A 17,220-nucleotide genomic window follows, 5' to 3' on the forward strand; every position below is an offset into this window, starting at 1 on the left:
ACTGGTACATTTTCGCACTTCCCCTCCCCACAGTTTCACCAACGTACCGGTACGTTCTCTATCGTGCATTCAAAACTTCGCGCCTGAACATGAAGCTGGCGTGCTTGGACAGGCTGCGCCATTTGTCAAGTTCATATTTTCGCCCCGCATTGTGAAGTATGGAGCGACCGCGCCCACCCCCGCCACTTTTTTTGCTGGGGGGCGCGGTCGCTATGCGCGAGCGATCATGCGGCGCACGCGTTTCGCGGTGCGTACATGCAGTTGCGGGTTCAAGGGTTGTTCTGCCATCTGCCACAGGTTTGCAGGTTTTTATTTTATGCTTGCAGCTAGCAGCAGCAAAGGAGGTTGTTTTAGCCTCTTTCCATCTCCCTCTGTCATCGTTATTTCACAACGTGCCATTTATCTTCGTTGTGCGGGCCGCTGAAAGTGCGCCCTCCGTGAGAGCGGTTACTTTCAGTTGGCTGACCGCGCGGGACCTTCGACTGCGGACTGGAGCAATGGCTCTTTTGGTTATAAATACCAGTCGAGCTTGGATTCAGTCTCTCAAGAAGCATCAAGCATTTTTTTTTTATTATATTATCCTCATTTATCGAATTTATAATCAGGCTGATAATGATTATGTTACAACACCTGCAGAACACTGAAATCTGCATTTTCCGTTGACTATTTTATTTTTATAGTAATCATAATCAACAAAAATAAATTGCCAAGCTCATTCCCCGATATGCTCGTTGAAACCAATCCGACACTGGGGGTGCGTCACGGCCTGAAACACCCGACAGCGAAAGGGTTAAGGATAGGCTATGGAAGCATCCTAACGATTGGCTGACGCTGCCCCAGCTCACACCGATCTAAGCCAAGTGGTAAGCACGGTTGCCGCAGCATGGGATGAAATTGATTGTGCGGACCTTCCAGAAGTGCAGCATCCTAAACGCCCTGTGGGAAGAAGCCAGCGACAAAGAGGACATGCTACGCCAAGCGTCACAAGCATAACAAAATGCATGTTCTAGACCCAGTCAATGGCTTTTCCCATTCGACTTACATTCGAGCAAATTTTTTTCTTTCTGACCTTTGAACTTCCAAGGGAGTGCCTAGATTCAAGTAAATAAGGTATGTTGTAGAGATGGTGGGAGTAGAAATGAAAGCCTTGAAACTGCAGATAAATGATCAATATTTCAGGGCTCATGTCAAAACATCCCAGCCAGCAATGATAAAAATATTGTCCTGCCTATCATAAAAGCTGAGTTACGGGATTTTGAAGTTGCCATTCAGAAGCGTGGAAAAATATTTGCATCCTCACTCCTAAAGTGGTAACTTAGATACTATAAACCAACATATATGGATGACAAGAATAATCATTTTTCCCTTTCCACATTCTTTGATCCCAAGAGAAACTAAAGGCATGAATTTAATGGGAGACGCGAAGATCAGATAGCGAAAATCGCAAAAAAAAAAAAAAGAATTTTTTGAAACCACTTGTTTCGGTATCTACAACACCTAATTTGTATCAACATGGTTTGGCTGAAAACGCATTAAAAGTGCCCGAAAAAGAAATTTCTTAGTGCACACAGTGAGAAAACGGCTTTAAATCGCGCAAAATCACCGCAGTTTGCAGAGCCATATTTCATCTTACCCGCCATTGAGCGCAGTCACCTTGCTATCACTCGAAAGCCCAACGTCTCACCGTTCCGTTTCTGAATTCTTCGGCTGTCACCATCTTGCAACAATCGCACAAACACAAAAGAAGCCCGGGTCTGCCGCAGGTGGTCACACGGCCCTACTATGAAAACGCGCCTCCGATTGATTGCAGTGTTGAAAGGCGTCTCCCCGTTGGCTGCTGCTGCGGCAGCGGGCAGGTTGGCAACTGCAGCGGGATGCTGTCACGTTGTTGTCTGCTTCACAAACCACGCCGGCTTTTTTATTTGGCACGCGAATTCGGATTTTTTGCTACTCCCACGATACGGATGGATAGTCGCTTGTTTGAAAAGAAATCTTGCCTTCGGAAAACAGAAGCACAAGCCTCCTATAGCGAGAAAAAGACTGCGGCCAGCACGAGAAGCGGAGCACCCGACTGAACATGCTGACAACGTGCCGTGCTATCTTGCACCGTGTGACAGCAACAGCGAAGCCGATAATCGCCCTGTGCCATTGACGCCGATAACCCAGTCGACGAAAGACTCACCAGCAGAGGCTCTCGCACGGCCGCGCATATCAGTAGCCAAGATCGCGTCAGTGCAGGCGACAAGAGTTGAAGGTCACCATCGCCGACAGAGACGCATTGTGCGACATGGACACGCAGCCTGCGAATGAGCCCCAGCCGTCAACGAGCTACCGTGTGATGACTGAAAATTCACCGGACGAATCGTCGGCCTACTGTTGCACCATTCAAGCACGCCACGAGCCGCGTTTTGTATCGGCCATGACGACAGCGGCGTTCGCGACCCCCTTCGCGCAATGTCCTAACTGAGCGGAAGTTGAGTTTGATAGACCAGCAAGGCAAAGAACAAATTTTGGCTCCTTGTGACAGTGAGTTTATTCTTGTGCAGGTTTCAGCGGTGAACTCTTTGCTTGCTAAAAATCTGTGCCCAAGCAGTCATGAGGTACAATTCAGGAAGCCAAAGAGCCTACTCAGAAATGTGTGCCACCATGCCCTGGTGCCCTTGCCGTCCAGAGGGCTCCAGAAAATGTTGAAGAACATTTGAAGAGGGCATCCGAAATGCACCAAACAAAGAGGCAGAGGTGCAAGAATATGCCTGACAGCAGTTATGCGAAATATTACAGCCCTGGTGCTTTCTAATAAATCTGCAATGCTTGCAAAAGTTTCCGGGCCATTTTCTCAATTGTGCTTTCTTTTGTCGATCATCTCGCTCGTGGAAAGCATAGCACAACAATGCTCGAACAAATTTTGATCCAGTTTGTTTTGCTGCGATCCATTAACATTGCTGCACGCAAAGACAGTCTTGAAATGTTTCTTTATCTTTCCATTTTTTTTTATTATTTCACAATAAATGCATGTCATGTGCATGTCATGCTTAGTAAAAAATTATTAGCACTCAAAAAAAAAAAAAAAAAAAAAAACTAACTCTGTCTTGCTGTAGATTAGACATCTGGGCAAGCACGGAAAGTATTCTTGGTTCCCTACCATGTTTTGTTACTATGCCAGGCTTTTCACAAGCAGCGAACATATAAATTATTATAAAACAAAAACTAATAAGATATCTTTATGAAACTTTATATTTGTCTTTCTATTAGTACAATCTACCGTGTGCATTTGACAGCTCTCAGCAAAAGGTTGAATAACATATTGCATATTCTAGAGAGCAAAGAGTTCCCCGCAGATTCCATAAGTGCGACCAATCTTTTTTTCTGAACCCTCTGCAACTCTCCTCCTAGCGCATCACAATGTGTAGTACAAGCAAATCCACTTGCCTGCATCAAGGCGGTCCACATGCTCCGTGTCAGTGGATGGCTTAAATCGACACCGCACTGCCTCAACCACTGCGAAGCTCAGAACAGGCAAAATGACTGGAAATAGTGCCAGGGATACCAGCTCTGCTTTGTTCTCCAGTTGAAGCTGGCCAACGTACACCATCTGCACATTAATTATTAGAAAGTTGTACATCTCTTCATGCTGTCTTCAGGAATGCACAGCTGCACACACAGTAACACGACACAGTGATTTGTACAAGTACATTGCTTATAAACAGTCAGACAGAACTGTGGAATTCACAGAAACGGGGGATTTTATGGTAACGAAGTGAGATGAGCCGCCTACCTCTGCACCATAGCGTTCTTTGTTAAAGGGACAGTCTACCGACTTTTTCAACAATTTTTTTTTTTCTACGCTGGAAAGCTCCATTCCAAGTGTGTCATTTAACTAAGATGCACAAATTTCGTTGAAACTTCAAAACTGCTTGGAATAGAATGAAATAAACAAACTTGTTGACAATTACAGCAGATACTAACACCCCCCCCCTATGAATGTTCAGTGTTAGTTGAGTGGATTTCTGTTTTGATCGCATTTTAAAAGCACATAAGGCAAGATTAAAGAACAAACGTAGCTGTCATTTAAAGAGAAAACGCAAGCTGCTTTAAGTTGATATGAACACAGTATGGTACCACCATCTGCTAAAACCTGACTTTGATAATCAATTTATTATTACCAAATGATAACATCCATCAGACTATGCCAATACTTTTATACTCGTATTGGGCAGTAGACTGTACCCTTAAGCATTTTTTCCTGAACATTTTTATAGCCCCGGAGCAACACCTTTCATCATCATCATCATCAGCCTGATTATACCCACTTTCGAAATGGCGTCACGTCGTTCTAATGTCTACTCATTTTTCGCTTTTACATCCCTGTGCTTCCATCGTTCTTCAAGTACGCCAAGTTTAGCAGAACCATTAGCGTTTTGAGGATGCTTCACCGCAGGGGTTCCGTTCCCCCATCCTCTTGCCGGTCCTCAAATGTCCACCTCTCAAATTCTTTTAAGGAGAACCTTGTCATCAGGTGTGATGAGGGCACTGTTTTCACTTCAGTTGACTTGGAGAAATCGAGGCGAAAAAGCCAGCATGGCCCGCCGCTGCCTAACTTCATTTGGCTCGCTCCCACTCGGCAAACGTTGTCGCCACCATAACGCCCGATTCCACCACAATTCAAGGCTTTTCCTCTGAATGCATGGTCTGTGAAATGTTGAGGTGTGTGTGTGTTGTGTTGGGTTTTTTGGCACATAAGCAACTAAGGCTATCATGCGCCAAGAGCAAGGTTATTTTTTGTGTGTGTGAAACAAAGGGGGAAAACGCGTGTGTTCTAACTAGAGTTTGTTTAGATAGTCTCCTTTTACTAAACGGGTTGTGTTGGTTTTTATGGTGCATAAGCTGCTAATGCAATGATGTGGAAAGCTTGAGGTTTTAATTTGTTTACTGATGCACACTTGATTTATTCTACAGTTTGCATAAGACATTTGTTTCTTTTAAAAAACTGAAAACATAAGACAAATCTACAAGTCCATCTTCGCCTAAAATCAGTTTTGGGTGAAAAGGAATGTGTTGTTTGTAAAATGGGGCAAAATATTTTTTCCTTAGTGTTTCGAGACCTGTGCATGATAGTAAGACATAGTTAATAGTTAGTAGTTCTGCACATTTTTCGCATTTAGGTTTGTCTCTTTTTGTCAGCAGAAAATTGTGTGTCAGGTTTGTGTGTCCAATGCGGAGGCGGCATAGTATTACCGTATTTACTCGCATAATCCTCGCACTTTTTTTCGCAGAAAATCGGTGCGAAGTTAGGGGGTGCGATAATTACGCGGGGAAAATTTTTGAACAATGCTTTGGAGTGCTGAAAGCAAATGTAAATAGGCTGTGAACCGGGGTTCTCAAGCCAGCTATTGTAAATTTAACCAAAACTTCAATTGCAAGCAGGATTTACGTTTGTAATAAAACCACAGAGACGACAAACACTAGCTGCAGAAACACTTTATTTGCGAAGGCTGGCCGCCCGCAACATCACCATCACTCAGAGTCCACGGAGTCCACGTCGACACTGCCATTGCTTCGTCGGCTTCCTCAGCTTCACCCTCTTCATTTTCGTCCCACACCAAGTGGTCTTCTATCGCGTCCAGGGCGTTGGAAATGCCAGTTTTCTTGAAACTCTTCACGACCACGTCAGCGCCAATCATGCTCCATGCATCTGCTACCCAGCTGCACAGCAGCTCCACAGATGGCCTCTTTATCTTGCCACCCGGCGTAAGAGCGTGTTGGCCTTCGGCCATCCATTCTGCATACAGCCTCTGAACGTTATCTTTGAACGGCTTGTTAAAAGACACGTCCAGAGGCTGCAGCATCGATGTGAGGCCACCTGGTATTACTGCGATGTCCGTACGCAATTCTGTCAACTTCGCGCGAACAGAGTCCATGAGGTGACAGCGGAAGCTATCAAGAACGAGAAGCGACGGACAAAGAAGTGCTCCCGGTCGCCGTGCCCACACCGTCTTCAACCAGTCGATCATCAATTCTGCCGTCATCCAACCTTTCTCTTGCACCCGCACGTGTATTCCGGAGGGCAGCTTTCCTTTTGGCAGGGTTTTCCGCTTAAAAATCACATATGGTGGCAGCTTCCGCCCGTCCGCAGTCACGCCTAGCATGACCGTGCATCGTTGTTTTTCGGCACCAGTCGTCCTTATGTGCACAGACCGCGCACCTGTCTGCTCCACTGTAGTGCTGCTCGGCATATCAAAATTGAGGGGCGTTTGGTCCGCGTTTCCGATCTGGGAGAGCAAGAAGTTTATTTCCTGCCGAATTCGTATCACGAAGCGATGGAAGTCCACAATCTTGTCTTCACAGGCTGCAGGTAGCCGCTGGCAAAGCGTCGTCCGCCTCCTGAGCGAAAGTCCATTGCGCCGCATGAACCGCGTGGCCCACCCGTTACTTGCCCGGAAATCTTGCACCGAGATGCCTTCTTTCCTTGCAATTACGCGCGCCTGGTTCCGCATCAGCTCTATTGACACGGCACAACCATCCGCCCGTAGAGCCTTAATGTAGTCCAGGAGCGCAGTTTCAACCCCAGGAAACTTTCCCGTCTTTGGACCACGGAAGGCACGCCGAGTCTTGCTGGTTGCCTTGAGCTTGTCGTGAGCTTGTCGTGCTGCCGTCTCCAGTAGCGGACACAAAACTCGTTGACTCCGAAGTGTCTGCTGGCAGCGCGGTTGCCGTGCTCCAAAGCGTACTCGACAGCTTTTAGCTTAAAGGCAGCGGTGTAGCTTGCGTGTCGCCCCATGGCGAAGCGGCACCGAGAGCACGGTGACAAAAGTAGCACGCACTGAGCGAGGCCTACGAAAGTCTTCGCAAAATGGCAGAACTATGCGCGGAACTTGGGAGAACGTGCGGCGGTACCAGCGGAACAAAACTGACGAAACACCTTGATGTTTCCTTCTCGAGGAGCTCGGAGTGGTCGGAGCGGGTGATGATGATCGTCGGTTGGGTCGGGTAGCGCCTCCTGGTAGCGCACGCACCTAACGGGGCCAGGTAGTTTCAGTAGCACTAGAAAGATGGCACTCGCTACGCGTAGTCGACTGCTGCGGTGCAACATGTCGACTCTCGCGGCAGTGATGTTGAGGATGCGATGATTATGCGAGGAAAAAAAAAATTCCGTGGGTGCGAGCATTATGCAAGTAAATACGGTACTTCTATGAAACGTTCCTGATGCCTGCACGACATGCATTCTCCCAAAATGGGCTTTACTAAGTGTAGTTTGTTATCCACTTTACTATTCCAGGAAGACTGCCATTTTTCTTTTAGTTTGTGATGTACAAATTTTATAGTCTTTATAGGGTATGTTTATACTCTTCATTGGCTTGTCACGGGCTTTAGCAGCACATGTGTCTGCTCTCTCGTTGCCTTTAATGCCCATGTGACTCAGGATCCAACAAAATTTTATGTTATATCCTCGAGCAATGGCTGTTGTTATATTGTGTATTATGTCTCCGAGTAAAGGAGAGGCTGCATTTCTTGGATTTAGAGCTGTGAGGACGGCTAAGGAGTCTGTGTAAATAATGCTGTTTGTAACATTCTCTTTATTATTTTCTCTAGGGCAACAGAAATGGCGTGGGATTCAGCAGTGAAAATAGATGCATAGTGTGGAAGTCTTATTATTTCCTCGGAATCTCCTCGCACGACTGCACTTCCCGTGTACACAGCTGTTTTCGATCCATTGGTATAGAACTCTGTGAAGCTTCTGCATTCTTCCTGAAGTTCAAGGAATTCCCGAATGATGTGCTCCTGTGGGGTTTTAGTCTTTGGAAACTGTGTGAGTCACAGATTGTGGTAAGATTGTACCATGGCGGCAGAGGGCTGTTGTTTTGAGCGATATCCGGTAATGTGTCCAGAATATGGAGTTTGCAACATATCTCTTCAAACCGCATTATCAATGGCTTTGCTGACTGAGGCCTATTTGTGAAAATGACTCTGGAGGGGCAAGTTGTGACTATTGAATAGCACAGGTGTTTTTTTGTGACTCTATTCTGAGGACATAGCTCGTCTATCTTTCAGTGAAGGCTCGTTAGTTTCCACATAGATGCTATGCACGGGAGACGTTCTGTATGCACCACAAGCAAGGCGGAGGCCTAAGTTATGCACTGGATCTAATTTCTTTAAATATGATTGCCTAGCTGATCCATAAACTATGCTTCCATAGTCCAAGGAGGAGCACACAACAGAGCGATATATATGCAAAAGGCATGTGTTATCAGATCCCCAATGTTTGCGTGAAAGGACTTTTAGGATGTTTAGGGATTTGGAGGCTTTCTTTTTTAGTGCTTGTATGTGGGGGAAAAAAGTGAGTTTTTTGTCAAAAGTAATGCCCAAGAATTTATGGTCATTGTTTACGGGCAATTTGATTTCATTTAGGTGTAAGGTAGGATTGGGCTATATGCCTCATTTGAGTGAGAACATAACTGCCACTGTCTTCTGCGGAGAAAATTTAAGCCCATTTTCAATGGCCCATTTTGTTAGCTTATTTATTGTTAATTGGATCTGTATCCCACATGTGGACATGTTGCATGATGTGTAGGCTATTTGAAGGTCGTCCACATAGAGTGAATACATTATGGAATTTGGTATTACTTTACTAATCGTATTCATTTTTACAACAAATAGTGTGGTGCTTAAAATGCACCCTTGGGGCACACCATTCTCCTGCAGAAAGGTTCTTGACAAAGTGGTCCCAAGGCGTACCTGAAACAAACGATGTGACAGAAAGTCACTTAACACCTTTAGCATCCTGCCACATATGCCTAAATCTGCCAGGTCGTGCAATATCCCAAACCTCCAAGTTGTATCATATGCCTTCTCAAGGTCAAAGAAAACGGCAAGGCAATGCTGTCAGTGTATAAAAGCCTCTCTGATAGTGTTTTCAAAACGCACGAGATGGTAAGTTGTTGAGCATCCTTTTTTAAAACCACACTTAAAAGTTCATGAGATTCTAAAACAAAAGTTAGATGCTTAAAACACTTTCAAAGGATTTTGCTAAACAGCTGGTGAAAGCAATGGGCCTATAACTACCAAGGGATGTCGGCTCCTTTCCGGGTTTCAAAAATGGCACGACAACAGCTTTTTTCCACGCCTCTGGCAATTTTCCTAGGACACCATATTTTGTTAAAAAATTTTAATAGCGCCTCTATAGCAGGTTCAGATAGGTGGGCGAGCATTTCGTAGTGTATTTGGTCAGGACCAGGTGCAGTTTGTTTACCGGCAGCTAGGACATTTTTTATTTCTTGTAGTCTAAATAAGCTGTTATACGGTTCTTTTGTACCACTACTTGTAGGGAGTTTTTGTTTCTCTGCTGTGTTGTTGAATTGGGGGCTGTCTGAAGGGGAATGGTAAATGGAGAGTAGCTACCATTTAGCTTTTTAACCTGTTCCCACACTTGTTTTGATGATGTTGAGCTGTTTATAAGTTACATAATTCTGCCAGGAGGCTTTTTCGGCGCGGCGGCAGATGTAGCGGGCTTTGGCTCTTGCTTTTTTAAACTTTACGAAATTGTCCTGTGTTGGGTACCTGCGAAAAATTCCCCATGCTTTGTTTTGTTCCTTTTTTGCTTGTTTACATTCTTTTGAATACCAGACTATGTGATTTTGTTTCACCACTCCAGAGGACTCGGGAATTGCTATGTGCGCTGCAGTAAGGATACAATTTGTGTAAGCATCATTTAGTTCATCTATATTATATTTACCTGAAGTAATTTTTTCTAGGCTGACCTTCTCTCGAAACAGTGCCCAATCGGCTAAATGCAGCTTCCAGCGTCGCGGCTTGGATGGGATGATTTGTGGTGAAGATGTTAAGCTGATTAGTATAGGTAAGTGATACCTTCCACATGGATTATCTAAAATGTCCCATTTAAATTCTGTAAAAATGAGGGTGAGCTGAGGAATAAATCAATACAGCTCATTTTTCCTGAACTAGATGAACAGCAGGTTGGTTTCCCGGTGTTAAGGAGACATATTATTACATAGTATACAATCCTCGATGATTTCGCCTTTCATATTTGTTTTTCCACTGCCCCAAAGGATGGAATGTGCATTAAAATCTCCTACTATTAAAAATGGCTCTGGAAGCTGCTTTAAAAGATCTTCTATACTAAATTTAAGGTGTGGCTCTAAGTATATGCAGCACACAGTTATTGTTTTAAAAGCCTGTAATGTCACCGCTATAGCTTCAAACTTAGTTTTAAGTTTGTGCTCTCGAACTGCTACTCCATTTTTTACTATGATGATAACGCCACCTGAGAGCCTGCTTTCGGTCGCAACGGAAGACTGTATAGTTTTTGAGTATGTTCTTATGTTTGGGACCTAAACTTGTTTCTTGCAAACACAAGGCCAGTGGTGAGTGAGTGGCCAATAAGTATTTTATGTCATTCATATTAGTTAAGTCCTTTGCAGTTCCATTGTATAAAAGCAATTTTGTATGAAATGAGTTGAGAAAGCTAAGTTTTGTTTTCGGGCCCTCTGATTTGGGCCTTATCTCTTTTTTGTCAATCCAAGGAGCTGCGCCGTCCGTCTGACGTCGACGGCACAGGACTGCCTTGGCTTGTGTCCATCGCGTCTTCTGACACGCTGGACGTCCGTGCGGACCGCACAGGTACGTTTGTGTTTCCCCTCACCGCGTGGTGAGAGGCCTTGAGGCCGGCTGACCTGGGGGTCTGCGCAGCCTGTTTTTCTGGTGGTGGCGCAGCGCTGGCCGCAGCCACCAAGGGCACAGATGGCCCTGCTCCCAGTTCACTGTGTGAAACCTGGGCAGGTGCCAGTGTCTGTTGAGGCTCAGTGCCCTGTTGTGCCACAATGGAATAGGCAGGTTTTTTTTTTGACAGAACACGATTTTGTACTTGCCGGAAAGTTATGTTTTCTTTGACCTTGATGGTAATGATTTCCTTTTCCTGTTTCCATACTGGGCATGTGCGTGAATAGGCAGGATGACTACCCTCACAATTGGCACACAAATGTAGCTCAATCTCACATTTCTGGGAATCGCGTTCACGGGAAGCACATTTTGCACATCTCGGCTGGCCGGGGCAGGTCTGGGAGCCGTGACCATAGCATTGGCACTTGAAGCAGCGGCGAGGATTTGGAATATATTTCCAGAGTTGAAGTTTCACATAGCCTATTTCGACTGATTCGGGGAGGATGCTTGGTGCAAATGTCAGGACTAGGTGCTTGGTCGGAATCTCTTTGTCATCACGCCTCATTTTTATTCTATAGACATCTGTTACGTTTTTGTCTTTGAGGCCTTCTAGAAGTTCCTCTTCGGTCAGGGATCTAAGGTCATCGTCACAGATAACTCCGCGGACAGTGTTCAGAGAACGGTGTGGACTGATGGTCACTGGGATTTCACCAAAAGACTGATGTGGACAGTTTTTCATGCTGATGATTATAGAAGATTTCCAACAGAAGGTCTCCGTTCAGAAGTTTCTTCACGTTGTAACCCTGACCTATTACTCCTGTCAGTGTCTTGATCACTATGAAAGGTGAGATTTGTCTAGCAGTTTTCTCAGCGTTGTCACTGTGTACTACATGAAATCGTGGGAACCTGTTTGGGTTTCTCAGGAAGAATTTAGAGGTTTCGTCGGTGCGACCCCTTTTTCGGGATAGATCATGTGAGAGTAAAGAAGCCATAAAAATAATGTTGATGTTCGGCCAGGGTGGCGGCCACCCACCACCAAGCCCAACAAGGGGACGGGACAGGAGCTTCCGAGAAAGGCCAGCCCACGCCAGCCTTACACCCCGACTATAACCAAATATGGCATAACACAGGGTGGTTAGCCACACAAGGTTACCCTTTGCCGCCTGGAAAATATAAAATCCAAGAAAAGAGGAGGAGACAGGACAGCTGTAAGCAAGAAGACAGGAAAGCAAAAGATGGAGGGGAGGACAGGAAAAGGCGACTGCCGATTTCCCCCGGTCGGGTCAGGCCGGAGGTGTCGTCTATGGGAAGCGTGGGCCAAAGTGGTGTGTTGCCTCCGCCGAGGTGCCTTAAAGATCCAAACACTCTGCATCGGCTCAACCACCAGGATCCCCATTTCCCCAGACACGACAATGCCACGCACGGCTAAACGTGGGTGCTCGGGGTCCATGGTGTCACACAAAACACACAAACACCTGCTTTAACAGGTGCCCCTTGCAGGGAATGTTGTGGAGGGTTCTCTGCATGCAAGAAAGCAAATTTCGATGTTGCGAAATTTAAATTTACCAAAGTTAAGAAGCAGATTTTACACTTCGTTATAATGAGGTTTAACTGTTACCACACGGCAAAGGACGACCACGTGCAGCACATGATGCAGCTTCACACAGGCAAAGAAGCTAGAAACAACTGCAAAATTAGGGGCTTCTCATCAAACTTCAACATGGGTGGCTGTTCTAGCAGACTGGACAGTCATTTCACCAGCACTAGTCTACTGGCTCTTCAAAATCTGGAGCCGCATGCCCAGTGTTAGTGATCCTTTTACCTAACTTTATACAAATTATCCGAGACTCTACCGAGAATCTATCCATGCACTCCCAAAGAAACTAAGTTTTGAAATGATTGCACATACCTTTCTGTGAACATCCGATAACACCACATAGCAGGCACTGGGGTCAATCTCGACCTTGAATGCAGGAAGCAGGTCCCGGTCACCTGGTGATACAATGAACCTGCAGGCAAAATCACATCACATGACAATTGGAATCACTACCACTGACATTTAACGCTGACATTTTTCTCCACTCCAATGCCACATTTACCCTTACACTCAGGGGGCTTCCCTCAGTTTCATTAGGCTTTACCGTTTGGCACACTGTGGCGCAAATTGCACAGCTATCACATCACTGAGTGTAAGTCAAAAGACTGCCCAAAATTCAAATTACATCTATGCCCACCTTATAGTCTGCAAGCAAGCCCATGTTTCGCAGCTCCACAACTTCAGTTCGGTGTTGTGGTCCGTGCCGGTAAGAGCATACTTCCAAAACTGTGTGCTGTAACAGAATGTTTTGCAGAGATGAAAGGATGCAAAATAAGACTATTTCATTTCTGTCGCACTACATCCTATAACACAGAAGATTAAAACAAACTTTGCACGATAAAATGTAGTGCGACTTAAGTGACAAAGATTTAGTGGCACAAGAACTAAAGCTTACTCTTGGTTGCACGCCTTCATGTTGTCCAGAAAGAAAAGGCAAGTCACAGGTTTTTCATTGTGAGGACACCACTGATGAAGACACCTGGAAACACAAGTTACTATGCTAAGTAAATGCTTCTCTGAAAAGAAAGAAGGGGCACTTCAACAAACCTTGGGGATGCATCAGGATCCTGCATGTACACTTGGAAGAATCGAACCTGTCCATCTGCACCAGCAGTGGCCAGTGCAGTGCCATCAGGTGCAAAGGCTGCATCAATGATTGGCTACGGTAGAAAAATGAACAACATACTATCAGAAAATTTATTATCCCTCTCAAAATGTAATCATTTTCTCACATTCAAATAAAGTAAAATCACAATAATTCAAAGTAATCGGAACTGATTATGTTCCAATTAACTAAACACTGCAAAAAATTTAATTGCGAGAACAAGCTGCATACACTAACATTTCCAATTACTTAGTTCCCAAACTGCCGCCGCGAAGCCACGCACAACCTGTTCTTAGATGGTGAGATGGCGCTGTGATCAACTCTTGCGCCAGAGTTGCAGCAAAGCTCAAGGTGTGAATATATCTATTCTGCGCCATCCTGTGCACGTGGTGAACGTAACAAGTTGGTTTGTGCTGCATGCTGCTCTTAGCACTCCTGCAGTTTTAACGTGTCCTGGCATCTACCAACATTGTCTTTGCTGCCTAACTAGAGTCACAGGTGGCTGCATGCTGTGTAGTACTTGAGCTTTTCTTGCTGCACACTGCCTGCGAGTTCCTTGTGGGATTACTGCTGTAATCCACTGCTTGGACAATTCTCTTCAAGAACTCTACGACAACACAAACTGCTCCAATAAAACAGTGCAGTGAAAATATCTTTGGTAATATTCTCTAGCCCCACAATGCTAGCTAAGCGTGGCTACCGTTCAGGAACGGCCGCGGGGATGCCACTGCCTCGCAGTCACTAACGGCCACACGGCGGCGCGCCAGTCGGCAGAAAATGGCCGCGCCCGAGAACGGCCAAAAATCTAGTCTACAGTGGAGGTGCTGACACTGACATCAAAGCAACTTCCACTCAGCAGTGGCAGTGCATGTTTTGAGACGCGACCACACTTGCTGCCCTGGCAGAGTGCAACATCAATCTACGCCGTTTAACTTAACGTGCACCGTGGCTTACAGGGTTTAAGAGCCCATTAATTACCATGTTTACACATGTAATGAACCCGCCCCACACTTACGCTGCTGAAAATCAGAAAAGAAAAGGTTGTTAGCACATCCCTCCGTTTCGCGCCGCTGTGGTTGCGGTCCCTATTGCATTTCTTGGCAGGACGCCACAATGCTGCACGGCCAGTGTATTCTTGTAATGACATTGTTATGCCTGGGCCAGATTTTTCAGTCTTCTATTATTTGAAAACCCAGCTAATTTAAACATTTTTCTCGGTCCTAATGACGTAGAATTGCTGTCATCTTTACAGCCTAACTGGCGCTACACATGGCACACCAGGTGAAAAAAAAAAAAGTTAAGGAAAGTCCCGTTCGCTGTTCAGCACACCTTTAACCATAGATCTGATAGAGCAAAACCTGGATTTAAATTTGGATAAGAAAGGAAAGATCTACACATTATCCGAAGGGGAAAGTTACCAACCAGAATACACCAAAAAATGACACAAATTGCCTGCATTATTGAGTATTATATGAACATATCCAAAATTCTTATCCAGAACAGACCCCAAAAGGTAGCAAATGAAGCAAACTCATCCCAGTTTTTATTACTGCCCTTTGAATAGCTTGTCATTTTTTACTAGGCTCCTTTCTCAATGTCAAGAAGCAAGCTTCTTTAAAACTCCTACAAACCAATCATCATTCACTGCTTAGCTCAGCACCCAACCAGAAAGCGGTGAAAAACACCTGAAAAGCCAAATCTTGGCGCTCTGCCAACTTTGTCCACAGCCTGTATCCCTGTCACCCCCACAGGAGATCTCAAAAGATAAAGGCACAGCATACTGGCAGGCTGCCAAGGTCAGCACTGGGGACTGCGACAATGAGGGCCGCTAAACGGAGGCACCCCCAAGCAAAATAAAATAAATATTCTCAATGACAAAAGTGCAAGGGGGAGTTCACTACATGAGCAAATAGTATGGCAGGACAGATTGCTAGGCAACATGGCTCACGACAGAGGGAAGCAGAATATGAGACAGGTCATAACGTTGGCCAGAAGTGCGACAAATACTGTGCCTACTACCGCTCACCGCTAGCACATTTTCATTGCCTCGAAATTCGAAATTGAAACTGTCCCGAGGCTGTTGGATATTACCTTAGTCTTCTGCATATTCAAGCCTACCTTCCTACTTTTTTTTGTCTAGACCATCAATCATTATTCGCAGTTTATACCCCGAATTACTCAGCAAGCCAATGTCATCAGCAAATCGCAGATTACTGAAGTATTCTCCATCTACCCTTATCCCTAACTGCTGTCAGTCCAAGTGTCTGAATACTTCTCCTAAGCAAGCTGTGAACTGGGGAGATCGTGTCTCCTTGCCTAACACCTTTCTTTATGAAATGACATCCTATACATAATATACACTAAATTTGTCAATAGGGTACAACTTCTGTGCAATTCTAATTTAACATTATTTGCAAATACCATGTAAACTATCAAAAACAAGATGAAAAAACAAGAGGGGGGGGGGAAATTCTAATTCCCCCCCCCCTTTTTGTCACTGATGAGATATTCAATATTCCGAGAGCCTTTCTTCCACCCCTATATTCGTATTAAAAAATTTCAATGTTTGCACAACCTTAAAAAAGACACTGGACGAGCAGTGTGTGTCATGCACTTGATCGAGAAATTTCAGTGCCGACAGCTCTTGAGCGTTGGTAGCGGGAAAATGGGAGAGGGCTGAGGCAAAGAGTCAGTTTCCTGGGATGTCTGGGGCAACGTTGGCAGGTGAGCGAGAACATGTGAACACACAAGCGTCTCCTCGCCCAGTGGCAGCGCGACCTCACATGCACTCCACTTGCCTGGCCATGATGCCTATGGCAGACTTCCCATCAATCCTCTTTCCCCACAACCTTGCAGACGAGTATGCCCTTAGAGTGATCACAGAACATTTCACTGCTTCTATAACTTCAAGTAATGCAAATTTATTCTTTCTTCATCTGGATTCTGTCCTGCATTGTCGTTTTGTCTTCATCTGAAAATTGTACATAATGAAGCCCTGGATGTAACGAAAAATTGTGACATTTTAGAATTTTATTAAATCAAGACTTCCTTGGTCATACAAAATTTAGCCTGAGTATGCTCCAACATACAAATGTAATTTGCATTTCAGTGGCACAAACACTTTCCTCCTTCAAGGTGATACTGATGGTAAAATCTTGAAAAAACTTTATAATTTAAAAAAAAAAAAAAAAGAAAAAGTAGACAACTTGCCTTTGTGTGCTCGATGATCCTCTGAAGCCCTGTACGAACTTCGGGCACAGTCAATGTCCTCATTCCATACTCAGTTACGATGTGGCCAACATTCCATACTTCTGCCTGCAAACGAATTGCAATTAGGTGAAGCCAATACTCAGCAATAAATAAAATACTATGAAGAAAACGATGCGAAAACAGAGAAGTCTGCAGGGGGGCACTACGTATGGCCTTAGGAAATAATCACTATCCCTATAGAGGAGAAACGCCTGCTTGGTCACTGCCTTGCATAGCGCATGGCCATGAAAGATGGCACTAAGTGCAAGGCAACATTTCTCTAGCTGAAGCAGCAGATTCATAGGGATTTCCGGTAAGGTTTCAGTGTTGAAAGCCTAAAAAAAAATTATGCATTTTTGCATTCAATGACTAATGATTATCGAGACTATGAGCTGCTCAAGCAAGCGTTACTCTGCGACTTTTTAAAGCATGTTGAATAAAGTGCTAAGAGTTATTTATGATGACTCACATTGATTACCCAATTCACTACTCGCTGGTAAGCCTACAGGCATGGGATTTTTTTTATTTTATTTTAAATACAGCATGGTTGGATAGATGGAAAAACTATTTCGCAGACATATAGCAATAATTGGCT

At 44.8% G+C, this 17,220-nt stretch overlaps 1 protein-coding gene across 2 annotated transcripts in view; it reads right to left on the reverse strand.

The window, feature by feature from the left end:
• LOC146205072 (enhancer of mRNA-decapping protein 4-like) overlaps positions 1-17,220 on the reverse strand; it is a 188,656-nt gene that overhangs the window by 103,644 nt on the left and 67,792 nt on the right. For both annotated transcript variants that reach the window (XM_084589752.1, XM_084589751.1), the window contains exons 7-12: positions 16,587-16,691; positions 13,319-13,431; positions 13,167-13,250; positions 12,909-13,004; positions 12,584-12,683; positions 3,430-3,592 (exon numbers count right to left, since the gene is read on the reverse strand). In XM_084589752.1, coding sequence (XP_084445878.1) covers positions 3,430-3,592; positions 12,584-12,683; positions 12,909-13,004; positions 13,167-13,250; positions 13,319-13,431; positions 16,587-16,691 — 661 coding nt within the window. The remainder of the gene's footprint in view (positions 1-3,429; positions 3,593-12,583; positions 12,684-12,908; positions 13,005-13,166; positions 13,251-13,318; positions 13,432-16,586; positions 16,692-17,220) is intronic.

Source organism: Amblyomma maculatum, chromosome 1, assembly GCF_055883805.1.
Source record: "Amblyomma maculatum isolate TAMU_Amacu chromosome 1, ASM5588380v1, whole genome shotgun sequence".
Classification (NCBI taxonomy): domain Eukaryota; kingdom Metazoa; phylum Arthropoda; class Arachnida; order Ixodida; family Ixodidae; genus Amblyomma; species Amblyomma maculatum.